A 26,566-nucleotide genomic window follows, 5' to 3' on the forward strand; every position below is an offset into this window, starting at 1 on the left:
TCCCAAAGCAGATGTCAATGCCCAGAGTGGAATGGGAAATCCAAGGCTAGATCTTTACTGTGAGATACCAGTGCGAGATCCAAGAAGCCTGGGAAGTAGAGGGGGACATAGATCCGAGCTGTCAGATGGAAAGGTGGCCATGGTTTGTATGCAGAAAGACACCAGTTTCCACACTGCACACCCAGGGTACTTGCAGGAACAGACCTTCATCCCAGGCATGTCCCTGCCCTTAGCTCATTGGGTAATTATCATCTTCAATGGCTAGAGTTGGGCTCTGTGTAAGAGAGGCATCTGGGAGGGGATAGTGACTGTTAATTCAACTCAACAAACATGAATGGGCATCATTTACTGGGTGTCAGGTGCTGGGATTTCAAAACACTAGACATTGATGCAATACAGTGATTATGGAGCCACTATCTAAGCCACGCTGGAAAATCCAGGATGGTCACTGAATTGGTGAGGGTTATCCAGAGACATAGAGCTGATAGGATAGAAAGAGAGAGGAAATTCATTCTGAGCACTGGCAAACGTGATTATGGAAGCTGAGATATGCCACGATATGCTGCCTACAAGTGGAGAACCAGGAAAGCCCATGGTATAAGTAGGGCTGAGTCCAAAGGCTTGAGACAAGGTGCTCTGATGTCCAATGCCCAAGGACAGGAGAAGATGGAAGCCCCAGCTCAATAAGAGATAATTTGACCTTCTTCTGACTTAATGTTCTATTCTGGTCCTCACGGGATGGGGTAATGCCCACCACATTGACAAATGGATCTCTTTACTCAGTCTGCTGACACAAATGCCGATCCCTTCCAAAAGTAGCCTCATAGACAAACCCAGAAATAATGTTTTACCAGCTAACTGGGTGTCACTTAACTCAGTCAAGTGGACTCATTAAATTAACTCTCATACTCATTGTACTTAAACTCCATAGAGAGGTACTTTGCATGATCAAAGCTTTAGGCTCAAAGCCTTTACTCATGCTTAAGCTACACACTCATGACCTTTTGCAGGAACTAGTTCTGCCATATGCTAGAGATTTACTCGTATTAGGTTTTCACATGCATGAGACGTGATACTTGGTTTTAACTTGGTAAAGATCTTTCTCACTCTTTGAGCCATTTGGCTTTCTCTCCAAATCTCCTTTCCACTCCCTTCACATGCCGAAGGCCTAATGTGCACAGTGCTGTGGTCACGTCCTGTGCTCTTCAGCCTCCAGCTGGGATTCTCAGCCATGGCACTGTTTGCTTCAACCCAACCATGCTGCAGCCAGAGGATGATCGATGATATTTGGGACATTGTTTTAACAAATTTATAGTAACCCGGTCCCGTTTTTTTCTACACTGAGTAACATTTATTAAGGTGATAGTTATCGGTTGGGCCTCGGTTACTGGGTCACATATTCTATGTCCAAGTTTAGCAGCCCTCGGGAGCTTTGGTGTTCTGTCCTAGTTGTATATTAGAATTAACTGAGAAGTTTGATAAAGGGTTGGTACCTGGTGGCCCACCACTTGAGGTTCTGATATAATTGTGCTGGGCTGTGGTATTGGTGGCAGTGTGTATGGTAGGCTTCTTAATAATTCAACTAATTACTGCTAATTGGTTTTTTAGCGAGTAAGCACTTATAGCCAATCTCCCAGCCTGATCATCTGCAGCCCCTATATTTTCTCTTTGACACCATTTAAGAATCAGCTTTTTTTTTTTAAATCCTTACCTAAAAGTTTTATTAATTTTTTTTAGAGAGAGAAGAGAGAGAAAGAAATGTCAATATGCAACAGAAACATCGATAGATTGCCTCCCATATGTGCCCCAACCAGGGACTGAACCCACAATCTAGGTATGTACCCTGACCAGGAGTTGAACCTGCAACCTTTGGTACACAGGATGGTGTTCTAACCTTCTGAACCACACCGGCCATGGCCACATATACCACTTAATAATTAGCCATCTGTATTTCCCTAAATGGAAATCTAAGGATTAAAGGGAACTTTTTTGCCAAATGGAACCCTGACATTTTTAATGAAACTAAAATATACCAGCTGTTCTTTGTGAAATTACTCTGAGAGGTTTCTAAGAATTTCCCATAACATTGAAGGTTACTGGCTTGGAGTTCCCTCCCAAAAGGGGAGGGTGTATTTAACTCTGGGGCACAGCTGTCTTTGCCATCTTCCAAATATTACCTGCTACCTTCATATTTAATGGCCTTAAAAGTATTGACTCTTAGAAGCAATCTGAACATTCTAACCCAACTTTAATGCAAGCACAGCCTTGGTCATTCACAATGTTTTTTTTTTCAACTTCAGAAAAATCCACTCCCAAGTTTTGCCACATTCTCATTCTCTCCATCTAACAAATAAAAAACAAGCTGTTAGTGGTCTGGCTTGCTTGGATCTTTGCATCCCAAGACATTTTTTAAAATACTTATGTGGGTTGGGAGAAAAAATGGTCCAGATTAGATTCATTTCAGACTCACTTCTAGTTTCTCAATGAACTTTGATTATCTGCCATCTCTTGATACTTATATTTAATCCTGATTACGGAAGGGGGAAGGAGAAAGTCTCCATCATTCAGAAATATCTCAAGACTCTTTCAATCCAGAGTGAAAACACCAGGTCCTAGTTCTGAAATACTTGCCAGAGTGAGGTGTGCTTCCTAGGTTTTCAGTACATTTTGACTAGATCTGTAAATTTCATTATTTTACTTTTACTCGCTGGGTTTGTTTCCCGTCGCCCTCCCATGTGGTCCTTCAGGGCTGCATCATTTCTTTCAAATATACCCAGTCTGACACCGAGCAGGTACTCAGATGCGTGGTAATAAGTGAAGAATCGACTCCCCCAAAGTTAGCTGAAAGTAGACTAGTTGGAGGACGAGAGAAGGTCAGGGCCCTGAGCGCCATGAGCAGAGGTTGGCCTGCAGAGATTTATTGCTAAGGTATCTGCTTGGGCCTTCATTCGTCCACTGTTGTTTTGCCAGTAAGTTTCAGTAGTTGTTGAATAACATTCATTTATGCATTATTTAGTAGGTGCAATCAGTCAAAGTCCCTGAGATCATGGCCCAGCTTTTTAAACTTGCCTCTTATCTATAAACACATTTCCTAAGCAGCTCCATCTTGTCTAGGTGATCTATAGCTATATCGCGGAACCTGCCTATTTTCTTTTTAATCCCCTGATGGATTATAAATAGCCTGCTCTAAACCTTCCCAAAGCTTTGAAGGCAAATTCTTGCTTTCTAAATTACTATCAACCTCTGGTTCCACACTCGGACCTCTTCAGGAGGCAGCCCTCTTTCCCCGGGACAGACAAAAGCCTCCACTTCTCTGCTAAAGTAACACTATGGCAATGACCAACATGTGAAACAATCGCTGCAAGTACACACACCACTCCCTGCTTCACACACTTCTTAGAGATGATTAAAGAAGAGAAATCTAGCATAAAAGAATGGCCGGGGAAGAAAGCAAGTGAAAGAGAACGGCATGTGACATGAAAAAAGGGAGGCATGAGAAGTGATGTGAGGGAAACCTAGGCCCACAGAAATGAGGACAGGAAGGGAGATGTGAACAGTGGGTGACAGAGAGTGGCCTTCCTTGCTTGCTTCAACTTTCAGACACTACACATTTGCTAAAACACCTCTGTCTGTCTAACCACCTCTGAAGTAAATGCTAATATGAGTTAAAATGGCCTGGAAAGAACTTGGCTCTCTGAGGCCTCGTGGATCCTTCTTACTCCCCTCGCAGAGAAAAAGAGCCCGTTGCCCGACTTCCTAGATTTCAGAGCAACTCCTTCATCAAGGCACACCATGGGTCCTAGGAGCCACCGTTCTCGAGGATTCCCTTGAACGGGCACCTCAGGATGTTCATTTATGACAGGAGTGAGTTTACAAGCCTCACTTCTTCCTCTGCTTTTAAAATTTAGTATTTGCAAACCAGAATCTTCCTTTCCCTAGCTCCCCATGGCTGCCTCTAAGGCCAGAGATGAGCGGCTAGATTGCCCTTCTCTGGACTCAATTCTTTCCGAGTATTCATTTTCAATTTCCAGTTATGGCCTACTCCATAAAGAAGCACTTATTTTCAGCAAACCTCTTGAATGAGCTTTAATTTGCTGTTTCTCAGGACATACTCATTTTTATGTTCTGGTTCAGTACTGACATTAAATTAGGCAGCGCAGCTCACTCCCTTTTTCACCACTGCCCTTTCTGTCTCTCCCTGCATCAACCTCAGGTTGGCTTTCTCACGCTTCCATGCCACTGGAATCAGCCTTGGCTTTTCCGAATGCCTATAGGCTTAGGACATGGGTGGTAGTTAATAAATCCAGTCTCTACAAAGCCATTAGCAAAGATGCACACAGGACAACTTCAGCCTTCTGTGGGCATGCTCTGAGCTGCTCCAGAAGCATCCTTAAACACAGCTATCGTTTGGAGCCACTAAACTCTGAACAGCCAAGTTTTCTCAACCATAAGTGCCCCTGTGTACCCCCAGGAGCAGATAAACCCCATTGGTACAGAGTGAACATGTTTTAGAGAAACAACTCAGTTTCTTAGGATCTAAGGCCACGCAGCTGGAAGACACAGAGCTTTGCAAATGTGTCCGAAGGTTTGATGCTTTGTGATCATAGGTCCCTTTTCCCTGGAACTAACATTCATTCATTCATTCATTCATTTATTTATTACCATGTTCCAGGCATTGTGCTGATTTTCTTGCATTATCTCATTTAATCTACCCCGAAACTCCAGAAGGATCCCTGAAACAGCCATCAGAAGATGTAACTCATCTGCACAGAACTTTCTGATCACATCTTGTCTCACTCAGAGGAAAGCCAAATCCCTGCTACAGGTGATAGCGAGGCCCCTGTGATCGGACCGTGTTTCCTACACAGCCACCCTTCAGGGTCTCCCCTCTCGCTGCACTTGTCTCCGTGCTGTTCCTCCCGCGTGTGCTACTCCCTTACACAACTTGTCCCTTTTACTCCCCCTAGACCCTTCTCAATGAGACCTTCCTGTGCCATCCAGTATACATAGCGCCCCCCTCCACCCAACTGCCCCTAGTCTGCTCACATCTTCTCCATTCCACCTCTGCCCCAACCTGCCACACGTTTGGTTAGTGTCCCCCGCCCCCAACTAGAATGTAGCTGCACAAGGGCAGGACTTCATTAAATTTACTTCAGAATTCCCACTGTCTAGAACAGTGGTCTCAGTGAAACATTCTTGAATAAAGAAATGAAGCTATTTTTCTTAGCCCCATTTTACAGTTGAGAAAGTGGGTTAGGGAGGTCATAGAACCAACATATGGTGGAGCTACACAAACACTACTGAGGGCTCATTAAACTCCTCCCCCGGCTCAAAGTGCCTTTGTGGGGGATATTTGTGCAAGCGTCATTCCAATAGGGGTGATATTGTCCAAAATTGGAAGTAGAGATGGAAGACAACGAACGAGAAATCAGCGGGGAAGCTGGGTCTGGAACCTGCTGCCGCACTCTCACACTTCCTCCAGACCCACTTACCTAGTAGGTTCCCCTCTCATTGCACTTCACGTGGACCAAACTCCCTGACTAGCACTGAGATTGACATTCAATAGGCATTCAATAAATGTTTTATAAACAAATAAATGCCACTGGAAAGGAAATTTTAGTTTTGTCTAGGAGCAGATTTCGATACTGGTCACCTCGTCTATACGCATCCGTGCAAAGAGCAGTGCCATCTTAGAAATCTGGTTGGGGCCTGAGGAGTCAATCTCATTGGAGCGAGCCATAATCCCGACAGAAAGTTTGAAAAATAAAATATACAACAAGTGCAATGAAATATCCTCAACTACAAGAGAGAAACCCGCAGAAGAATCTGTCACATTCGTGCTGTGCAGGAACACACTGGGGTAGGACGTGCTCCCAAAGCAGGTCGGAGGTGCCTGCTTTCCAACCACTGAAGACGTCCCATAGGGAAAAACAAATGGCCATGATTTACAAACCAGAAAGTTGAGTTGGGGATGCATAAAGGAGCCGTCTACAGAAATCCAAGCTGACACTTTCTAATACGTGTAATCTTCTTTTCCTCCTCCCCGCTTATGTGGGCTGTGGAGCTCTGCCACCTTGCCCTTCCAGGAAAGAGGATGGAGCCTGGCTAAGGAACAAAATTCCTTCCCCTGCTTCCTTGAGTCTGTTCTAGGATCTGGATACCACAAAGTGACTCCAGATATCCAGCACTTTTAGGCCAAGAAACTTTATTGCTTCTTATCCAACCACCAAGTTCCTTCTGAAAGGAGGGCTGGCCCTCCAAATGAGGAATCATTCAGATGGCATGTTTTGGTTCCTCCTAAGGACATGGTAACTGAGGTAGTCTCTCCTTAAGCGCGGGCTGGATCCAGTGACATCCTTCTAATGAATAGAAAGAACAGGGAAAAAGTGACAGATGTCACTTCTGTGATCAAGTTTTAAAAGGCCATGACTTCCATCTTGCTAGCAGACTCTCTCTTGCTGCCTTTAATAAAGAAGCTGTCAGCTGGAGAAGCCCACGTGGCAACAAATTAAGGGTATCTTCTGGCCAACAGCCAGCAAGGAATGGAAGCCCTCAATCCAAGAGCCCATGAGGATTTGAATCCTGCCAACAATCACTAGATGACCTGGGAAGCACGTGACTGTGGCCTAGCCAGCATCTTGAGTGCAGCCTTGGGAAAAGACCCTGAGCCAGAGCACACAGCTAAGCCATGTCTACATGCCACAGAAACTGTGGGATAGTAAATACGTTGTTCTAAGCTGCTAAATATTGGGGTGATTTGTTACACAGCAATAGGTAACTGATAGAAGGATAACGAAAACACTGGGAGATGCATTAACAGGGGTTCATGCCAAGTGTCATGAGAGCGCAGCAGTTTGGAGTGAGAGGGCCCTGACAGTGTATACCTGGCAGAGGGGAGGGGCTTGGGACCCTGCTTAACAAAGTAAAGCTGTTCGTGCTACCCCCATTTATCATGTTGCCTGTCTATCCAGTGGGTAAAGCGCATGTTTCTAAGTCTGGCAACAAGGAGTGCCATCCCCTGGACCTAGCCAACTTCTCTCGTTTTACCTCCTGCTTCCCCGTTACCTGCATCTTATCTTTGAGTCACACCAAACTCAAGGATGTAGTGAACCAAAATGCTTTATATTTTTCCCTTTGTCCATACTGTCCCCTTCCCTTAGAATGTCTTCCTGTACAGGCTCAGTTACATGCCTTCTTGGTGCTCAGTGGAACTCCATGCAAATCTCTACACCTGTGCCTTCAGTGACCCTCTCATGCCCCACATCCCCTCCTCTGCAACCTTGATTTTCTTGTCTAGCACCTCCTCTCGCTCTCAGCTCCATATTGGGCCTCTTCTTCAACTAGGTCTCCTCGCCACTCATTCACAGTCTGGAAAATCACTTCAGTCAGCAACTGATAAAAGAATAACCATAGGATGGATAATAACCAGGAGGGTAAACAATTATTTATTGGTTTAACTATAATTTATACCATGCTATTGCAATAATAGGCAGCTTACAATAAAAAGACCTGTATTCAGGAAGGTCAGTGGCACACAAAATCAAAAGCCACACAGGAGGAAGAAAAAGCAAAGCCTACAAACTACAGGTAAATTTGTTACAATAGAGGATTACATTTCACTCTAAGTTTGCCCTTAGACAAGCAAGAAAACTCCAAGAATTATTAATTTGTCTACACCTTCCACTTCAGTATATGTCAAAAATTCTATTAAAGCAAAAGAATGGTTTTCACAAGATTTGTCACATTATTTAGGTTCCCATCCTATATATCAGTTCTGTTCACCAATAATCAAATCAACTGAAAAAGAAAGAGGAGGGGATAAAAAAAATCAATATCTAATTTTTATGCCCTTCAAGGAATCAGCCTTCCTCCCCATTTGCTACCAACTGAAATTGACAGGCTGACCCAGAATAAATCAACGTAGGAATCACTCAGGGAATGGAATGTGAAGGGAAGAAGGTAGCAATTACATTTTGTTAGAGGAAATGTCTCTTATCGGGTATAGCCATCAGGTGGAGATATTTGAAGATCCTTTTAAAATATCTCTGAATCAGTGGTACCTTCACATGGATGACTTATATGTTGAAGAAAGAGAAAATATTGGATGATTTAGAAAGTTTTATCAAAAATTTGTTCCCATAAAAGTAGGCTTATTGTCATGAGGAATTCCAATGCAAGAACAACAATGAGCCTTGGAGAAAAGGTCTTGAATCCTATGAACATAGACTGACATAAAAAATTTATACATATATATAAATAAATGTATTTATATTTTCATTCCTGGATAGTTGACTTCTTAGAAATGACCATCATTTATGGTCTACAGAAGAGAATACGTCCAAAACCTAAACTGAAATCTCCCTTCCTTTAGGTCGTAAGCCAAGGTCTGCAATCAAGGCCGAGGGGATTGCTGGCAGGGCAAATGGCATTGAGCTTTTCTAAACTGGTTAGGTGTGAGGGCATGATCAATGGGTTGATGATTTGACTATGTAAATACACTGGAAAAACCACCTGCCAGGAGGGCTTAGATGACTGCACAAAAATTCAGGCTAACAGAGCTAAAAATTCAGGCCACCCGAGGAGAAAGCTACATAATTTCAGGGAAACAGTTTTTCGACCTTGGTTGTTGAGTAGAAACATGAGAAAATAATGCAGTCATTGAAAAGCAAAACTAAAATGGCAAGAATAAACAGTTATTTTCTATACTAGAATTACTAACAAATTTGATTATGTAAAAGAAACCTTAAAAATGTATAGTTGGTGCACGTTTGTGGAATCAGAACGGGCTAAAGCTTTTACTGCCAACATGTCTCCACTAGAGAATATTCGATTGTTGCATTCTTAAGTACTTCTGGTTTATTTTTATTCAGAAGAATTTACATTGGATTTGCATCTTTCCTATGCGCAGCACCCTAAAACAACCCCCTCCCTCTCTTATTGCTAACCTTTCTTTCAGATGACCCAACAGATCGACACATCACTTTCCAGGTGACCCGTTGACACACACAAAGTCCAAGCAGAATCACTCAAGGGTGGAAATATTCCACCTCCCTAGTGCGACACCCTGCCCATCTTCCTTACACGTGTACTTCAGACACCACTAACCCAGCCCCAGGAGTATCGGCCAAATACCTGGCCTGAGAGTGGATTTGTGAGCTAGGTTGCTCAATGTAAGTAAAGGCCCAACTTTAAGCCCTTTGCCTCAGGATCCTGATTAGCTATCAATGTTTCCTACAATTCCCTGATAAGAACCCTCAGGAGCAGGAGTTAAACCTGCAGCTCTTTAGGCACCACCCCCAGCGTCTGGGTCAGGAAGCCCGGGATAGAGATGGACCTCAGGAATCTGTATTGGTAACAAGTCCCTGATTCATATCAGGGACCCCTGGGAAACAAAACCCTGATAGCTGAAGATTATTCCTCGGACATAAGCCCCCCAAACCTAGCTGCGTATTGGAATCCCTGAGGAACGTTAACGATCAGGATTTGTACCCCAGCCCTAGGCTTACTGAATCAAAATCTCTGGCAGTGGGAACCAGGACTTTCTTCTTTATACCCCCACCCTGGCTTCACACTAGAATAATCTGGGGAGCACTTGAAAATACCAATATCCCAGGCCCTGTGCAGAAGAATTGAGTCCGAACCTCTGAAAGAGGAGCAGCTTGTAAAAGCTCCCTTGTGATTCCGATGACTGCAGCTGAGCCCATGGAAGCCAATGAGTTAGATGGTATACGATGAAGCTAAGGTCATCGGTCTTTTCATCTTTATTCAACAAGCCAGAGCAGCGAGGAGCAACTATGCACTAACTCTGTGGCAGACACTGCAGAGCTGGTTCCTGTGTTCACTCAGTGCCTGGCTTTAAGTTGAACTATTTGTTCAGAGCTATCCTTTAAAAAGCTTGTGATTCGGATCACATTAAAAAGTTTGCCGCCAACAATGGGCATAAGAAGGCTGGGTGCCCAGAAAGGCTGTTCAGTCTGCCTGTCAGTTAAGTACATCACTTCAAAGAAGTTCTAACCACATGGAGACATTGTTGCTTGGGAGTGAAGAGTCTCTGTCCCATCAAGATGGAAAGGAAATTCTGTAGCCACAGCCCCTGCATTTTCACAAGCTCCTTGGGATAGTGGCTGGGACACCGTAGGCACTCAATAAATATCTGGTGACTGACTGACGAAACTCCCATCACCACAACTAACCCTCAAATAAACTTTTAGGGTGGCTCACTGAGAATTTTTCTCCAGTTTCTGAAGAAGTCACCACCACAGTCATCATCAGTAAGTATAAGACCATGAACAATTGGAACTAGTAGCAAAATTGCTTTAATTTGTAATGTGGGTCAAGAAAGGTCTACTCAGATATTAAGTGGACTGAGTCGAACTTCCAGGAAGATGGGGGTCTTAACATGGTCATCTCCCCATCTGTGGTAGGCACAATAATGGCCCCAAAAAGGTGATCACATCCTAATCCCCCAATACTGTGAATATATTACCTTACATGGCAAAGGGACAGATATGATGTTGATTAAAGATCTTGACATGGGGAAATTATCTTGGAATAGCTGGGTGGTCCTATGGTAATTACAAGAGTCTGTACAAGATGGAAGAAGGAGGAAGAAGGTCAGAGTCAGAGAGAGATTTTAATAAGTTACGCTGCTGACTTTGAAGATGGGGGAAGGGGTCGTGAGCCAAGGAATGTGGTGTCTATTAAAAGCTGGAAATGACAAGGAAATGGATTCTCCCTAAGGTCTAAATGGTGAGGAGAACGTCTGGCTAACCAAGGGCACAACTTGGGCTTACTCAGCTGAAACGGCCAACATTATCAAGAGGATGGGCCCCTACCCAAACACCCCTCACCAAAGTGATGAGCCACAGTTGTGTAAAGATGACGATGACCACACTGCATAATCAACGCCCTGGGCACCCCCCCCCCCCCGCCCCGGATGTCATAAAGTCATGTCTGAAAGCGCATGCTATCCTCGTCCTCTGTGGCCCAGGACAGCCATTGCATTCTTTTGTAGGATTAGGAAGTATGTAGCCATGCACACGGATAAGCCAATGAGCACAGAGGGGTCTTGAACCTATGATCTCAGCTTCACCGTTACCTCCAGCAACTGAGTTTGTCAAGTGACCTGAAATCTGTGATGTTTTACTTTTGTCTCCCTTTCCTTCTCATGAGGTGAAAATAGCTCAAAGGCAGCAGTTCCATAGGGGATGGCTGCCCTGCAAGAACATGCCAGGAGTGTGGCTGGTGGCCATGGCTCTGAGTGGCATTGGGCACACCGCAACAGCCTGACCACTGAGGTTGAACAAGAGACTCCACTAGGACAATCCTAAGCGTTGGTAAAATTCTCCACCAACAAAGAAAATAGAGAGCTCTCATCAGACTCCAACAGCATAATAAAAATTAAAATCATTACCACTTATTGGGCATTTTACCACAGATACAGTGTGTGTTAAGTGCTCTATAAACATCTACTCTTCACACCTTCGAGACAGAGGTACACTGCTAATCCCACCTCACAGGTAAGAAAAACAAGGGTCAGGAAAGCTTCAGATTACAGGGCTAGGAATGGCAGAGCTGGGATTCAAAGTCAAGCCTTTCTGACTCCAATGTCAGGGATTTTAGTCACCATACTACACTGCCTTTAATACCATAGCTGAATTAGAGACAAAATTTTTAAGAAGCAGCAGAGAATGATGTTAATGTAACAACCCCATTTACTTATTTACAGCTATTCACTCAACATTTTTTGAATGCTTGTTTTGCACTAAGACTTGCGCCTATGAACTGCTAAAATATCAAAGGATATCAGGTAGCAGGACCTGGAGAGAGTGGAGGGCAGCAAAACTCCAGAACATGCTCCAATAGCGAGAGAATCTGCTGAATGGGCAGCTCCAGCAATTTTGGGGGAGGGGTTGCCAGCCCCCATGAAACAGCAGCAGAAGGCAGAGCGACTCCATAGGTGGCAACAAAGAGGTAGCCTCTCCAGCTAAGGTGTCAGGTATCCTAGGGGGAAAACCTCCCAACGTCAACACGCAACAGGCTCTGGGAATACGGTCAGGGACCAGGGACCCAAGATAAGGAGTGAGTCCTCCTTGCATATAGTATAGAAAGAGCTGGTTGTCAATGCTGGCCTTTCACTTACTCAAATGATAGGCTGACACAGGCACAGAGGTGGGGGGAGTGAGGGATTGCCCAGGGACTACTTGAACCATGGAGGATCTTCAGCAACATTGAAAATGCCCTTTATACCCTGAATTCTAAGGGCTGGCCACTACCCTGAGGCAGGTGCTCTCCTGTTACCATAAAGAGCCCAATCAAACTCCTTCCATCACACACACGTCTAAGTGATGGGGAAATCTGCAGTTGTGTTTTCAGTTCAATGCGTCCCAAAGCGTGTTCGGTCCTGGTTCGCCAAAGACAGCCCAGGCTTACTTGCGTTATCTTTGAATAGTTAATAGTGTCCCATTTCATTCTGAACGATGTCCCAGTTTGGACAAGTTAAATGATCACCTAACCCAGAAAACTACTTTCAGGCATATTAATAGCTACGTTGTTCTTCTCTGAACCTGTAGCACCCCAACTCATGTTGTAAACCTTGAAGAATGAAATGTACTATACAAACTATTCTGATCAAGGAACTTAAAAGCAAAGCATCTGTCATCATCTGTGTAACTACTGTTGTCCTCCATACAGCTTGGGAAATACTGTGTTGAATAAAATTAAACAAGTTTGGCTGTTGTTGGTAGAACATATGGCTTCTCAGAAATTTAATATAGTTTGCATGTCATGAATTTCCAAGAGGGTCATATACTAGGCAGTTTTTCCAAACTTATTTAAACCCAAAATCATTTTTTAATGAAATGTCAAAAGAGATCAGTGTTCCACAAAATGCCCCCACATTTTTGTTCAACAAGCACAGGTGCCTGGCATGTCCTGGAATTGTTCTAGGTCCTGGAGAATCAGCAGTGAACAAGACAGTCCTTGTCCTCGTGGGGCTTACATTCTAGTGGGAAAGACAGGCAATAAACCTGCAACTAGATAAATGAAATATGGACACAAGTGATCTCTCCCCCAAACGACTGACAGTCAAAATAAAACCCACAATATCCACCAATTCTGAGAAGTATTCATGCAACAGCAACCCATTTTCAGACAGGAGTTGGCAATGATTCACGTCTGTCAAAAGCCATCAATAGGCACCGTGTTTTCTGAGCAATAAACATTCCCATAACAAATCTCTGCTCCGTGAACTGACTGTACTTCGTTCAGTGTTCTTGTTAGTATAAATGTGCCTTTGGGGGAGTCCAACTTCCACCGACTTGTGTTTGTCGACTATATTCATAATTTGTGTCTTTAATACTCTACCGTTGTATCTAGACTAAGGTGGTTTTGAAAATGCATCACTTTCAAAGAGATGTTTATAGTTGCCTAGCACCCAGGGAATAAATTAGAACAAGTGAAGAGTTACTACATTCTACGCCATGCATCCCACCCCCTGGGGCTGGGATGAGGGACAAGGAGGTGCTTTAGGAAAAAAATACATGCACACACAAAAAAACTCCTACCCTTTGGATCGATTCTGTGCAGAATAGACACTCATATTTAAATGAATAAGCCAAGTTAAAACTTTCCCTGCTGGAACAAAGCATAAGGAAAGCCTCTTTATGTTGCAGGGGCCTTAGATGCCACAGCTGAGCCTGTCCCAAAGCTTCCCTCCACTGCTCAAAAACTAAGCCATCTTGCTGCATTTAGCACTTCTCACCAGACCACCCACCCAGATGCGGATACACAAACCACATGTGTGAGGAATGCTGCTCGGCTAGGAAATCAGTATCAGTATTTCAACCTTATTACTTGCACAGACGGCCTTTTTAGTGCGACTCATTTGTTTTATCTTTTCAATAGCTTTGATTATTTTCTTTTAATGGCCTGGATTTATCCCTTTCTACTCTTTTGAAACTTCAGAACTCTGTGGTGGGGACTGCATGTGGTGGAAGACACGATTACGAGGGGAAAATGAGCAAATAGCTTTGCCTTTACCCACCGCCTATCTCTCTACTCCTGTGGCCACCTATTCTGTGCGGGTTGCCCAGTAGTGCCCTGAGTTAGTATAAAAGTGGCCTCAAGGAGCCTTCCCATTCATGTGGTAGAGTATTTTTGTTGTTATTTAATAAACTATGGAGCCCAGTTATAACGATTGCTTTTTAGTTTGTGCCATATATTTCTCTTCCTAGCCCTCAGGAATGATACAGTTTACTCTTCTTCAATTAAGAGGGAATCAAGACCAAGAGGCTAACCTGAGAGCCCAGGGCAAGTTAACAGCCTCTGGAAAAGACGGGAATTGACTTTAAAGCAGGGACCACAGAAGCAGGAAGGTGTGGATGCTGCCCTCCCCCTCCCCGGCAAAGAATGCAGAGCACTGGAGGGTTTCCTATTTGGGTGGCATCCTGGGCAAGGAAACCAGTACAGTATGCTTAGTTGCTCTACTAATCAGAACAAATAAAACCGTTAGTTTTGCATACTATGTCCCTGAATTACCAAGGAGAGAGGTCTGGGTATCAGACCTCAGTTAAGCTGCCAGCTCCCTCCAGGACCCCTTGCACATCCACGTGGGAACACGATTCTGAGAGATGGTGGAACAAATGTCTTGGGCAAACTGTAGCTCAGTGCACTTCCTGTGTGAGACCACTTGGTGACAACATCCTGAGTCTTCAGGAGGCCCAAGATGCCCATCTGGACTCCCTCAAGGCTGGAGAAAATGCAAAGCCATTATTTTAAAAATAAACAAATGAATATCTATGCTGAAACAAGGCAAGAGACTAGTCCAATTCCAGCCTGGTCATTAGAAGGCTTAACTGTCAGCCAAGCCCATCTGGGACTGGTGCTTCCACACCTACAATCGGGTTCTGGGTGATAAGATGCAAGGCAGTCCATCGTTATCTTCTCAATGGCTCCTCAGCTTGAAGATACTTCAAGTTTCTCAAATGTGATGTCTCTTCACTATTAAAAAGGGCCTCACATCCAATTCCCTGGTTATTTACCAAAATAAAAGCGTTCTATTCTTTTTATTGAAGTAGTTTTTCTCCTTCCTGTCTAATTAAGGTAGCACTTCTTGCTGCTAAAGTAAATGCAGGGCCTCTGTCAGAAGACTGATTCTGTCCAGTGACAGCATGTTGTTTAGTTTATGAACAAAACCTTCCAGAGAAATAGGGGGAAAAGAAAAAATATCATGCACAAGTAGCCTGATTTATTCCAAATATGTGTGCCACCATTTCTTGCCCAACGCCATAGAGCTTAAAAAATGTACTGGTTTTAGGACACAGAAAATGGTGCTCAGACACTGCTGGTCTGATCTCTCCATTCATTTTTGCTTAGGACTAGCACCTCTTCTTGAGAAACGGTGAGGGCTCATTTTTCTGTATGCAAAGCAAAACCAAACTTTGGTCAAATGACTTAACAAATCGGTAAGACTATACATTGTAAAAAACATGAAGCCACAACAGATTAGACGTAAATTTAAGTAAAACACCTATTTCTGTCAATCTGTACTTACATTTCAACATAGGTTTTAGAGATGGGACATACATCTTACAAATGCCTTGTTGTTCACATAATAGCATCTACACACACATACACAGTGTATCTTTCAACAAAACTACACATACACACTCCATTTAAAAAGATACTGACAGATTTATAAAATGTATTGGCCTTGCACTATTAATCTCAAGAATATATTTTTACTTAATTTAGTTTTGCACTGCATGGTAGCTCTGGCTACCGTTCAGGATCTGTCAGCATTTCCATCAAAACTCTATTTTCAGAATAGTGGAGAGTAAGTGCCAAAATACATATGTACAGTTTACAGACAGTGGTGGCTTTGTCTTCCTTTTAAATTGACTTCTTCGATGCATCTTTACAAAGAATATTCAGGGATGGCAATGCCTACATGATAAAAAGCGTCATATAAAACAAGAGGTCAGAAGATGTAGACTTCCAGCCCAAGACTAAACCGTGGGGACTGACTCCTCTACATTCACTGCAGTTGTAGTAGACTTGACATCATAGTCTTAGTTTTAGAGCGATAGTCCAAAGCAAGTTTATAATATGCGTGCGTGTCTGTGTGTGTGCAGTACACACACAATGCTAAAGGTGGAAAGTAATGAGCATACAGCAAACTACTCCAGAACTGATCACATCCACAGTGAGAAAATGAACACCAGCCACCAAACACAAACACTGACCATTTCCAACACTGAATATCCAACTCCAACTCCATTACCTAGGCAGAGTTAAAACATTTAAGATAAAGTCTCTTCTCTTAAACACATATGTAAGTCGTTAACATGCACAGGGCTTGGAATGTTATGCAGGCCTGAACTGTCTTTTATAAAGATGAGCTGAGTCTGTAGAAATTATCTGTAGAAACATTTTTTTTGTTTGTTTGTTTTTGTGGAAGAAATCCAAATGTATTGGCTCTTTCCACAAAAAGGTGCATCATTATTCAGATTAGAGAGATTTGCTTAGCAATTTAAAAATGTTTAGGATATTCTCCTATGATTTTTCCCCCTAGTCCCCTAAGTTTTCATGTTCTTCTCTACTTTGACACAATATACAAGCATATATAGACATGCCTATTTGTCTACATGAAGAGATGGATTATGGTCAAGAAACAAAACAACTGCAAACGGTGTTGCTGACAGGACTGCCACATGCTGAGAAAGAAGCACCTGCTCTCATACATATTCTGTGGCAAAACCAGAGTCAGAAACTAATTTATCAGGGGGAAAGTTCTGTATATACACTTTTCCCCTCAAATTACTAGGGAAAAAATTTAAAGAAAGTTTATCATATTCTGACTGGCTCAAACTATATTCACACCCACCCAATTAATTTGAAACCTCTATTTATATGTATATACACCAAGGAAATTAAACCCTGCCATTTTTCTTTTGTGCTTAAAAAACCAAAGCCACTATTAGGACACACATGTGCCAAAAACATTTTTTAACAGGTTTCAAAGGTGAGTGTACATAAATGTGGCAGAATGAATGGGTTACTTTAATAGAACTATTTGAAACTAATTGAAAGGGGATTTATTATTTCTGCATTTATAACTTAGATGAGAGCAAGGGTGTAACTTCTAAACAATTAACAATGTGACTCTTACTCTCCCAGAATTTTGTGAAAAACTCATTTTGCTCATCCGCAGGTGGTAGTAGTAGATGGATAGTTTTCCCCAAATTTTGTTTTCAATTGCAAACTTACATTGACATTATTCTGAAGATATCTGCTTTATTACCTGAACTTTATGTCTAAATTTTATCACTGTAATAGTGTCTCTTCTTACTAACTTTTTGTTTGATCATTTATGTTAAATAGTTACCTGCTTAGTAACCTAAGGAACAAAAAAAAAATTCTTTACATTGCCAAATCATAATTTTTGCCACACAATTTAGTTACAAAAATAAAAATGGCCCACACTACATATACACATTCCTAGTTAAACTACACAGAAATTTTATATACACCACATACATTTCTGGCTTAATTATGACATGTGAATTAGCGGTTAGAAATTTTAAAGAGTTTTAAATTTTGCAAATAATTCCACAGAAGCATTGTCCTCCCGTTTTACCTGTAAAGTTCAAAACAAAACAAAACACAACTAAAATCACACAATTAATCAGTCACCTAAAACAACTCAGTAAGTTTCTCTGTAATTAATCATTGAGAAGTGGACTAGACAACAAATGCTTCAAGGACAGTTTGTGCCAATCATCAAAAATCATAACATTATTGAAAATGTACATTTGTCCTCAGGGAGGATGCCTCAGAGAAGTAATTTACAAGAAGCATGGTTGTATTTTTTTTTTTTTAAGGAAAAAATAGTGTCTTTGGATAGGAAGAAACAAAGTTAAAAAAAAATCCCCCACTTTAAAATGCAGACATAACTCCATTATCAATCTTCATTTACATTACTGCCCCAAAGAATGGGTCTGGAAAGACCATTTTCTGTACAGACACTAGTTAATCTCTGTATGAAAAGACAGCATCTGGCATGGGAATAAACAAGGGAGATACTGGTTCTTAGCACAGATAGAGACTTTCTTAAGGCTGATCCAGTGAGTGAACCTTTGGATCCAGAAGTATTTCTTCATTTCTTTTTAGTCGAGTTCCTAGCAAAAACTTGAAAGATGAGCTGTTCTCATTTTGCATTTCTCCATTTATGGAGGGGATGGAATAATCACACCAAAAGTACTTTGGTTTTGTTTTTTGTTTTTTTCTTTAAAAATAATTTGCTTTCTTTTGCATGCCACAGGACAGATCTCTAGTTTCAAAACAGGGTACATCAAGAACAAAAATATCCCCCCTCCCCAACCACCTTTATTTTCACCAATACAAGAAATCCTTCTGGAAACATAAGCAAGTGACTAAACAGGTATTGAACCACTGAGTCTACAAGTTAATACATAATCTGTTACGGCAGAATAACCAGGAATTTCCCCCAAAGAAAGATTTTAATTTTCCAAATATAAAAAGAGTCTAAGGGGATCATATGTGAACAAAAATCTCTTATTCCAGGTTTTACGGTTAAGATGAATGACACACTGGCAGCTGAAGAAAGCTGAAACTCTTACTAATAAATAGATCCAAATTAAGAATTTCTACAACATTTCTTTAGAAAGCAGAACAAGAGTTCCTTTTTTAAAAAATGATGATCCTGTGGAATGCCTTTACTTCCGTATTCATCTAATATTGTAACAGTGAAACAGACACCAGAATGTTGACGACAGCTCAACAATACTGGATGCAGGACGTTTACATGTACACTTTTGTTTAAAAGTCCTACAGGTTTGTTGACTAAGGCTAGACAGCAAGTCATGATCCTATTTGGTGCTTTTACTACCATGGTTCAAGATCATTATATGGATACAGCCAAGCACTGGGCCCCAACTTTCAGGAAAAAGACCACAAAGAAGAAAATCAGGGTGGTTATTTGGTCCCCCCAGTTGATCGTTTGTGTCCTAGACCTGGAAAAACAAAAGGTGGAAAATCAGACTGCAACGAGTTAAAGGAGTTGGAAAAAGTTGGTGGAGAGTGGCACGGTGTACAAGTAAGGTCACTGGGCTTGGGATGGCAAGGGCGCTGCATTGAAAGAGCATCCACGGGACCAAGTACTTATAATGTCTTGTGGTGTCATTCCCTCAACCACTTTAGGGTATCTGTATGCGATAATAAATAGATCAGTTATGTAATAAGGCAGTGTGTTGAATATGCATTCGTCCTGTGGAATGAACCACCACAGAGAGAGATACATGATACCATACACATTCTTTAAGTTTTCTTGTGTTGTGTTTGATTTGTTTGTTTTCAAGGCTATCCAGGCAAACTCTTCCCGGGGATTTCCTTGGAGAGAAGAGTGGTCCGCTGAGGCTGGTTTGCTTAACCTCTCCTTTATCAAGAGATGATGACTGGCTTCAAAGAAAAATAAAGCTGAAGGTTGCTTGATTTTTATTTTTTCCCTTTTGGTTGCATCATTCTGAGTATTTTCTTAGAAACAACAACAACAAAAAAAATCACAACCAACAACAACAACAAAAAAACCCAATAGTTTTTGATGCATCCAGTTGTTGTATCCTCAGGATGTTCCAGATGTTTCCAGGTAACTCTGTAGTTTACGGACTGTGGTTTTGTCCAGCGAGCAAAGGTCAAAATCAAATGTTGTGTTTGTGATATGAAAGTGTCCAGTTTCTTCTATAAGGTTCACGATCTAGAGGAATAAAGAAGAGAAAGTTTGGAAAATAATAAATGGACACTAAAAAGCAAATAAGAGAGATGGAAAGGGTCAAATATGGAACATTTGACATTTAAAGTAAGAAGTTCCTATACTATTAAGGGCACCAAAGTGTCTTCTAGTCAATTGGTAAGGCAATTGAATGTTAACACTTTGAAATTCTGAATGAGAGCAGATTACCTGTTCTTGTCATTCATATCCTTTAAACTGATTCATGCTTTCAAGTCATCAACAAACTATTTTACTGTAGAGGTGGGAATAAGAGTAGATTGCTAGGGAGAGAGACAATTTCAAGACTGCTTTAAATTTTAGTTACTGACTCAATGGAGAGTAACTATGCCTACTCGATGTATGGAAATTCCAGCTTGGAAATAACAAAACTCCTTATTAAAAAAAAAAAAAAAAGTGCACACACACACACACACACACACAAAATGATGAACATTTTTCTTCCTGATTATGTTATTGTTGAACTTTTAAAAAAATGCAAGAATCCACAAAGAAAAAAACTGAAACCATCTCCAATTTCACCCCCAGATGATCATGGGTAGTAAGTATCTGGAAGGAGGCTTATGGGAGCCTTCCAGGGGCGTTGGAACTGTTTTGTTGCTTGGTTTGGGGGTTGGTTATAAAAGATGTATTCACTTTGTTAAAATTCACATAGCTTTACATTTTGTTATACTTCAACAAAAAATGAATAAAAATCTGTATTTATTACTTACAGTCATGTTGATTCCCTGATATATTTAGGGGTGATAAGTTATTATTTAGAAGAAGAAAGGATGCCTTTGCCATCCCCGGCCCCCCCCACCCCGCCAATTTGGAATAGTTACACCTCATTTCTTATTGCACTGGCTCCACCTTTCAGAAACATAACAGAAGTGGTGACAGAGGTGATGCTGTCTGGTCCTGGCTTTCAGGAGGACACATTCAAGGTTTCAACATTAAGAATGATGCTGATTACTGGCTTGAGAGAACCTTTTACCATGTTATGTGTCTTTTCATTCCTATTTTACTAATAATGTTGATCAGAAATGGGTGCTGTGCCTGGGTAGTGTGGGATTTAGATATGTTTCTTGTGGGTCCAATGGGATGGAGGGGATTAATTTTAGCAAGCTTTGTATATGCGTTGGTGGGATGAGGGTGGGTGGAGAGGAAAATCAGCACCAGGATGAAAAATAAAATCGTTACACAAAGAAAACAATTGGCAAATTCTCCCACCTATTTTTAGTTGTCTCTATGACTTCCTTTCTATCACTTACTTATGATTCTCTTTGGTTCAATAATCTTAAAAAAGAGAAAGAATAATTGTAATTAATTAGCCTATTCATTCACTGATGTTTTAGATTACCTAATTTCAGGTGGAAAACAGCAAAAACTCTTGACACTTTCTTTCTTAAAATTAATTTTCTTTAAAAAAAAAAAGTAATTTGTGAACTCTTCTGTATGGGTCAGTGGCTCTCAACAGAAAATGTGCTCCCCATTCCTGACACATTTGACTTCCACAGAAGCATAAGGCATATTGAACCTCATCCAATGGTTGCATAACTCCAGACTTCGCTGTCATTATCTTATTCAGTCTCTGAAGCTATTTTTTTTTAACAGATAAAACTATTGGTTTAATAATAAATCAAGTTACTCCCATTGCAAACCCATGACATACACAGTAAACTGCCTACCTGATATCCATGTATCCCTTCTTCTTTACTAACAGAAGCTTGATTTTGTGGGAGGGGGAACACACCTGGCTATGGTACCTGCCCCTCCAGACCCATGTGCAACACTTGGCAGATACTGCTATCTATAATTTATTTTTCACAAATCACGGGGATTTCAGGACAACCTTAGCGAAGGTGTGGACAACAGGCACGTGCCTTTACCCTGTGTCCCTCTTCCTGTCTGAGATGGAGATGCGACCCTGGAAGTGCCATGGCCGTCTTCCTTGCAAGAGGATGAATGCAAGATGTGGAAGGAGGCTAATCAGGGAGGCAAGATATCTCCGTTCTCAGGGGCATCTTTTAAGCTACCACATTGACTATAAATTACTTACCTCCAGGGCCACTATTATGACGGGGGGGTGGGGTGGAGAGGGTGCCTTCCTTGCTTAAAGCACTGGACCTAAGGTTCTATTACATGCACCAAGAGACTATTAAAAGGGGTATTCCCAACTATGTTTAAACTACTACATTCACATAAGAATTTATCAAGCAGGATCTTGTTATGAACACTAAAAGATCTAAAATGGACCCTCATTTTTAAAATTAGTTAACAGTTATAAAGCTTTAGGTAAGTCACTCACACATCTACATACATACAGAGACACAGACCCAGCTACGTCCACACACACCTTTCAAGGCAATCATACTCACTATATATTTAACATTGATTGATTTAATAGTACCTTCCAGAGTAAATTATCATTTTTGCCCCATTGTGTAAAAATACTATAGAACTAGTGAAAATGTGTACATTTCAGGAGAGACACAAACAGCTTCTTCAGAGCTCTTTCTGGATAGAAACAAACAGCCTTGCAATTGATACAATGAAGGCAAATGACAATTATTCCAGAGTGTGACTCGTCTCTCCAAATAGCTGGCCAGGAGGTAAATGACACAGCATTCAGAACAGAGTCCTGAATTGGACATATCGAGTTCTGACTCTGCTCACTATGTGAATGGCACTGACTGGCACTGGACAGGACACTATAACCTCTGAGACCCAGTTTCCTCGTCTGCAAAATGAGGACAATGCCAACTGTTCTACCACCAAACAGGGTTGTATAAAGGATCATATAAGATATGGCAAATGAACCCCTTTATAAACCCTGGACTGCTACACAGATCAGGGCAACATGATTATGACTACCATATAAGTATAAAGCTATCCTTAATTATCTGGGAAGTAACTCACAGCACATGAATCACCAGACCCAGTGCTTTCTCCTCCTGCCCTCATTGACTGTTAGCCATTTCACGAGCACTAAAACAGACGAGGCAGGGAAATGCCAGGAGCTAAAACTCAGAAAAGACCTACATGGATTTTAAAAAAAATAATAATTATAAGAAAAGATTGCAGGGAGAAGGGAAGAAAGCAAGGGGAACAGTAGGTAAAGGAAATTAGTTGAAGCGACAAACTAAAACCATAATGTGGGGGTTACAGAAGTAGAGCTCCACATTTTCCCTATAGAAAATGATAAGTACCTTACCCTTTTAAGTAAATAGCTTTCTGTGACTCAATATAGCTGCTCAGTAATTACGTCATAAGTAGAAAACAGAGAAAAATACCTTTTCGAAAAAGCCACTTGATTTTAAAGCAAATAAACACATTTGCCCACTAGGAAATTCAGCTTAGTCATCTCACATGCATTGTAATATCTTGTAGGTTTCCAGGGCTTCAATCACAGTCCTCCTACTTCCTCCACAACCAGCGCGTCCCACCCCGCCTGCAGCCACAAACACACAAAGATATAAAGGGGAACTGATCAATCTCACCCAATGAGCCCCACATTTTTATGGGTGCCTATAAGAATACATCAAGGCAGATGCAGAGACAGCCTAAAAGCAGAAGTGGCGGCAGTTGGGGTGTTCGGGACTATTTGCCGAAGGGAATGGCATTAATGATTTGAGTTATTAGAGCATGTACCCACGTCCTCAATTAAGGAGGCTTCATAAAGAAAAATAAATGTGGGCTCCTTTCCTGGAATCCTGATAGTTAGAACATCAGACACACAGCATTCACATGCTTTTACTCCAATGACACAAGCCACAAAGCCTGAAAACACCATGCTAGTCCCTGAAGGATACCACTCTCCCTTTCTGCCAGTATCCCCCGCTCTGCCAAGGCAGTGTGGCCCTACCTCGGTGTCAGTACCCTGCACCATACTGCGACAATAAATGTCTCTCCAAAATAATGATAATAAAAGACAATGACTGCAGGTAAGAAAAGCAGGCAAGGATGCAGAGCGCGCATGGGAAGTGGAAGAGTATGTACACTGCTTAACTCATTCTTCAGATGATGGCTGTTGTGAAGACACTCGTGATGGATTATTTCCTGCCATGTCAGCCTTTTAGGGGTTACCACACAGGCTGGGCTGTTGTTTTTTTTTGTTTGTTTGTTTGTTTTTTAGAAAGACAGAAGATCCACATGTTAAATCAGTGGTAAATAAAAAGGTAGAAGCATTATTTTTAGTCTGATTATATATTTTTAAAACCAGCGTTCTTTCTACCTGAAGCAGCCTCTTGACTAAGTGGGAACTAGTAAATGAGCTCTGTTTTAATTGCATCTGCCCAGAGTGGAGTCAGAGTGGGGATAAGTGAGGTCTTCCTGTAGAATGACCATGGCCATGGACCGGAGAACACTGTCTTGCCATGTGACATGTGCCCTGCCTTGGGTTAAGAGGCAGACTATCGGCCTTCGACCTACAGGGGACTCTAAAACATGACAGGCGATTTCCTAGGATGCAGAAAAATCATTTTCAGCAGAGTATTCCTCAGGGAGGGGTCTCCATGTTGTTAGAAGGAATATTCTATAACCTGCTCCTTCCCTATATCCCTGAAGATAATTCCAAAAGTATAATAGCTGTTATCTAAATGACTAAACTGCCTTCAAAGGGAGCCCTGACATTTTCCCTCTTATGTGGGATGCAGATCCAGACTCAGAGCTGAATTGCTGAGGAGTTTAGAAGGGCTCCATCTTCCTTGCCAAATACATGCAGAGCACATGGTTTAAAGAAGAATCAAATTATTAATCAGCCCTGTAACTGACATCTCCGGGTTTGACTGTATCCACTGTACTGTATTTTTACCTTATGAAAAAGTGGCTTAAAAACACAGGCTCTCTTGATGCAATGCTTTCTGTTCATTAAACTAGCTGTTGGGCACCCGTGCTGTGTGCCCCTAGCTTAAGACAAGATATTAATCACCTTCTGTGAGCCAAATAAAAGTGTCAGAGTGGATTCAATGTATTTAGTAGGAAAAAAATCTAGGATGTGATCCTGGGCTCCCTAGGAATTCTGTCTCAGGTGGCAGGTCTGCATGGCAGAGAATACATAGACTTTGGGATGCATTCCATGATATGACAGCTCTCAAGGTGCAGAGTAGCATTGGTCCTCCATTGTGCTAGGTTTTACAATAAGAATTAATTAAGCAGTAAACCGTGACAGGACATGCATCATGGTATCATAATCACAGGCCTCAGCTGCATTACAAGGCAAAAGGCCAAAGACAAAGAGCTTTCAAGCAGCCTGGGAATGCAATTAGGGTGAAACGTTGTGCGCCCTTGAGTGCCTTTATGCCAGGTTAAAAATTCATAGAGATCACTCTCTCCCTCTAGAACACTAAAATAATCCACTTTGATGGAAACCTCAAGTTAAGCCATCTTCCGTCAGAATTCTTTCAAAGGTCAAAATAAAGGACAAAGCGAAATTGGGAATGCCAATGACACCCCAAGGTAAGGCTGTGCCCAACAGCCTAGTATCCTCAACACATTGGCTGGGCTCTCTTTGTAAAGGTGTCCCAACCCTGTCCAAACATCTGTTTCATTCTCCTGCAAGACTCACTATTTGGGCCCAGCTTGTATGTTAATAGCTTTATTGGACAATTGCTCCACAGTGGCTCAGAGCTGGCATTTGGGAAGAGAAGGGATTGGGAGGTTAGCTAATAAAGTTACCGTCACCATTTGGTCAATTAGCCCCAAATAACTGGTAAAGGGCAGGCTGAAGAATTTTGAGTTCTACAGGAGAAAGCTGAAGAAAAATATTAGCAAAGTTTCCGGGTAAGCCACTCAAATCCTGCTCCCCCACCCATACTCACTTAAATGGAAATGCAACTTAGACCTAATTAAGAATCATAGGTCTGTAGTCTTTTGTCCAAATATGAAACTCTAGAATGGTTAAAAAGCTTATCAGACCAATCAAGAAACTTGGCAAGCCTGAGAGTGTGTATTTATAGATTTAAGCAAAAATGTACACAGAATATAAATGTTACCATCAGCCATTAAATGTTAAAAAACCACATGTGTGCACACACACATGCACAGCTGGGGTAGATTAAGTACGAATTTCAAGTCATTTGAAAGTGGTAAAAAAAATATTAACAGTGAAATAGTCTATGCTGGAATTTAGAACGCAACCTTCTCTTTGGGTGTTCAAGAAAAATTATTTCATCAATAGCCACTGTTAATGCAATGGAAGCACGTAACTGTATGAAAGCTAAAAACCATCCCTCTTATCTTCTCAAAACATCAAATTGTACTAATAGAAGTTTCCCCACTCTACAAGTATTCCACAGTTGAGTTCATAATAATAGAATGTATGTTGTACAAGATAAGAGAAATGAGGGAAATATTTATTTTCCTTAGAACATAATTGGCAAAAGGTTACTAAATTGAATCACAAATGTTTACAACACTTGACTGAAATTCTTATCACTGTTTTCTCATGAAACAGAAGCCTGGCTGCAAAGGTTTCTGCATTTCTACTATCCCCACCCCTGGCCCACATCCCAGCATCAGCCGGCTGAGGGATCAGTCCATCCCAGCATCATCACCTCTACAAGTGCCTGTCCTCCACTGCCCACCGCACCAGGGAAGGGAGCTAATCACCGCAAAGCTCCAAAGCAGACTTCCAGGTAGCCACAAAAGTGAGCATGCTCCCTAAATACAGTTGACCATTGAATAGCACAGAGGTTAGGGGTGCCACCCCACCCCATACGTTGAATATCCATGTATAACTTTTGACTCCCCCAAAACTTAACTACAGTCCCTCAGTAT

At 41.7% G+C, this 26,566-nt stretch overlaps 1 protein-coding gene across 2 annotated transcripts in view; it reads right to left on the reverse strand.

Moving 5' to 3' along the window:
- Positions 1 to 15,664: 15,664 nt before the first annotated feature.
- Positions 15,665 to 26,566, reverse strand: part of MLLT3 (MLLT3 super elongation complex subunit) — a 260,452-nt gene continuing 249,550 nt past the window's right edge. Inside the window, exons 11-12 of one of the 2 annotated variants that reach the window (XM_054583209.1) lie at positions 23,159 to 23,240; positions 19,702 to 19,774 (exon numbers count right to left, since the gene is read on the reverse strand). In XM_054583209.1, the coding sequence (XP_054439184.1) occupies positions 23,196 to 23,240 (45 nt within the window). In that variant the 3' untranslated portion in view covers positions 19,702 to 19,774; positions 23,159 to 23,195. Of the gene's footprint in view, positions 19,775 to 23,158; positions 23,241 to 26,566 lie in introns of both variants that reach the window. The other variant, XM_054583208.1, reaches the window with a different exon arrangement.

The sequence above is a fragment of the Pteronotus mesoamericanus genome, unplaced genomic scaffold (genome assembly GCF_021234165.1).
Source record: "Pteronotus mesoamericanus isolate MK-2021 breed Mesoamerican mustached bat unplaced genomic scaffold, CSHL_Meso_final contig_73, whole genome shotgun sequence".
NCBI lineage: Eukaryota > Metazoa > Chordata > Mammalia > Chiroptera > Mormoopidae > Pteronotus > Pteronotus mesoamericanus.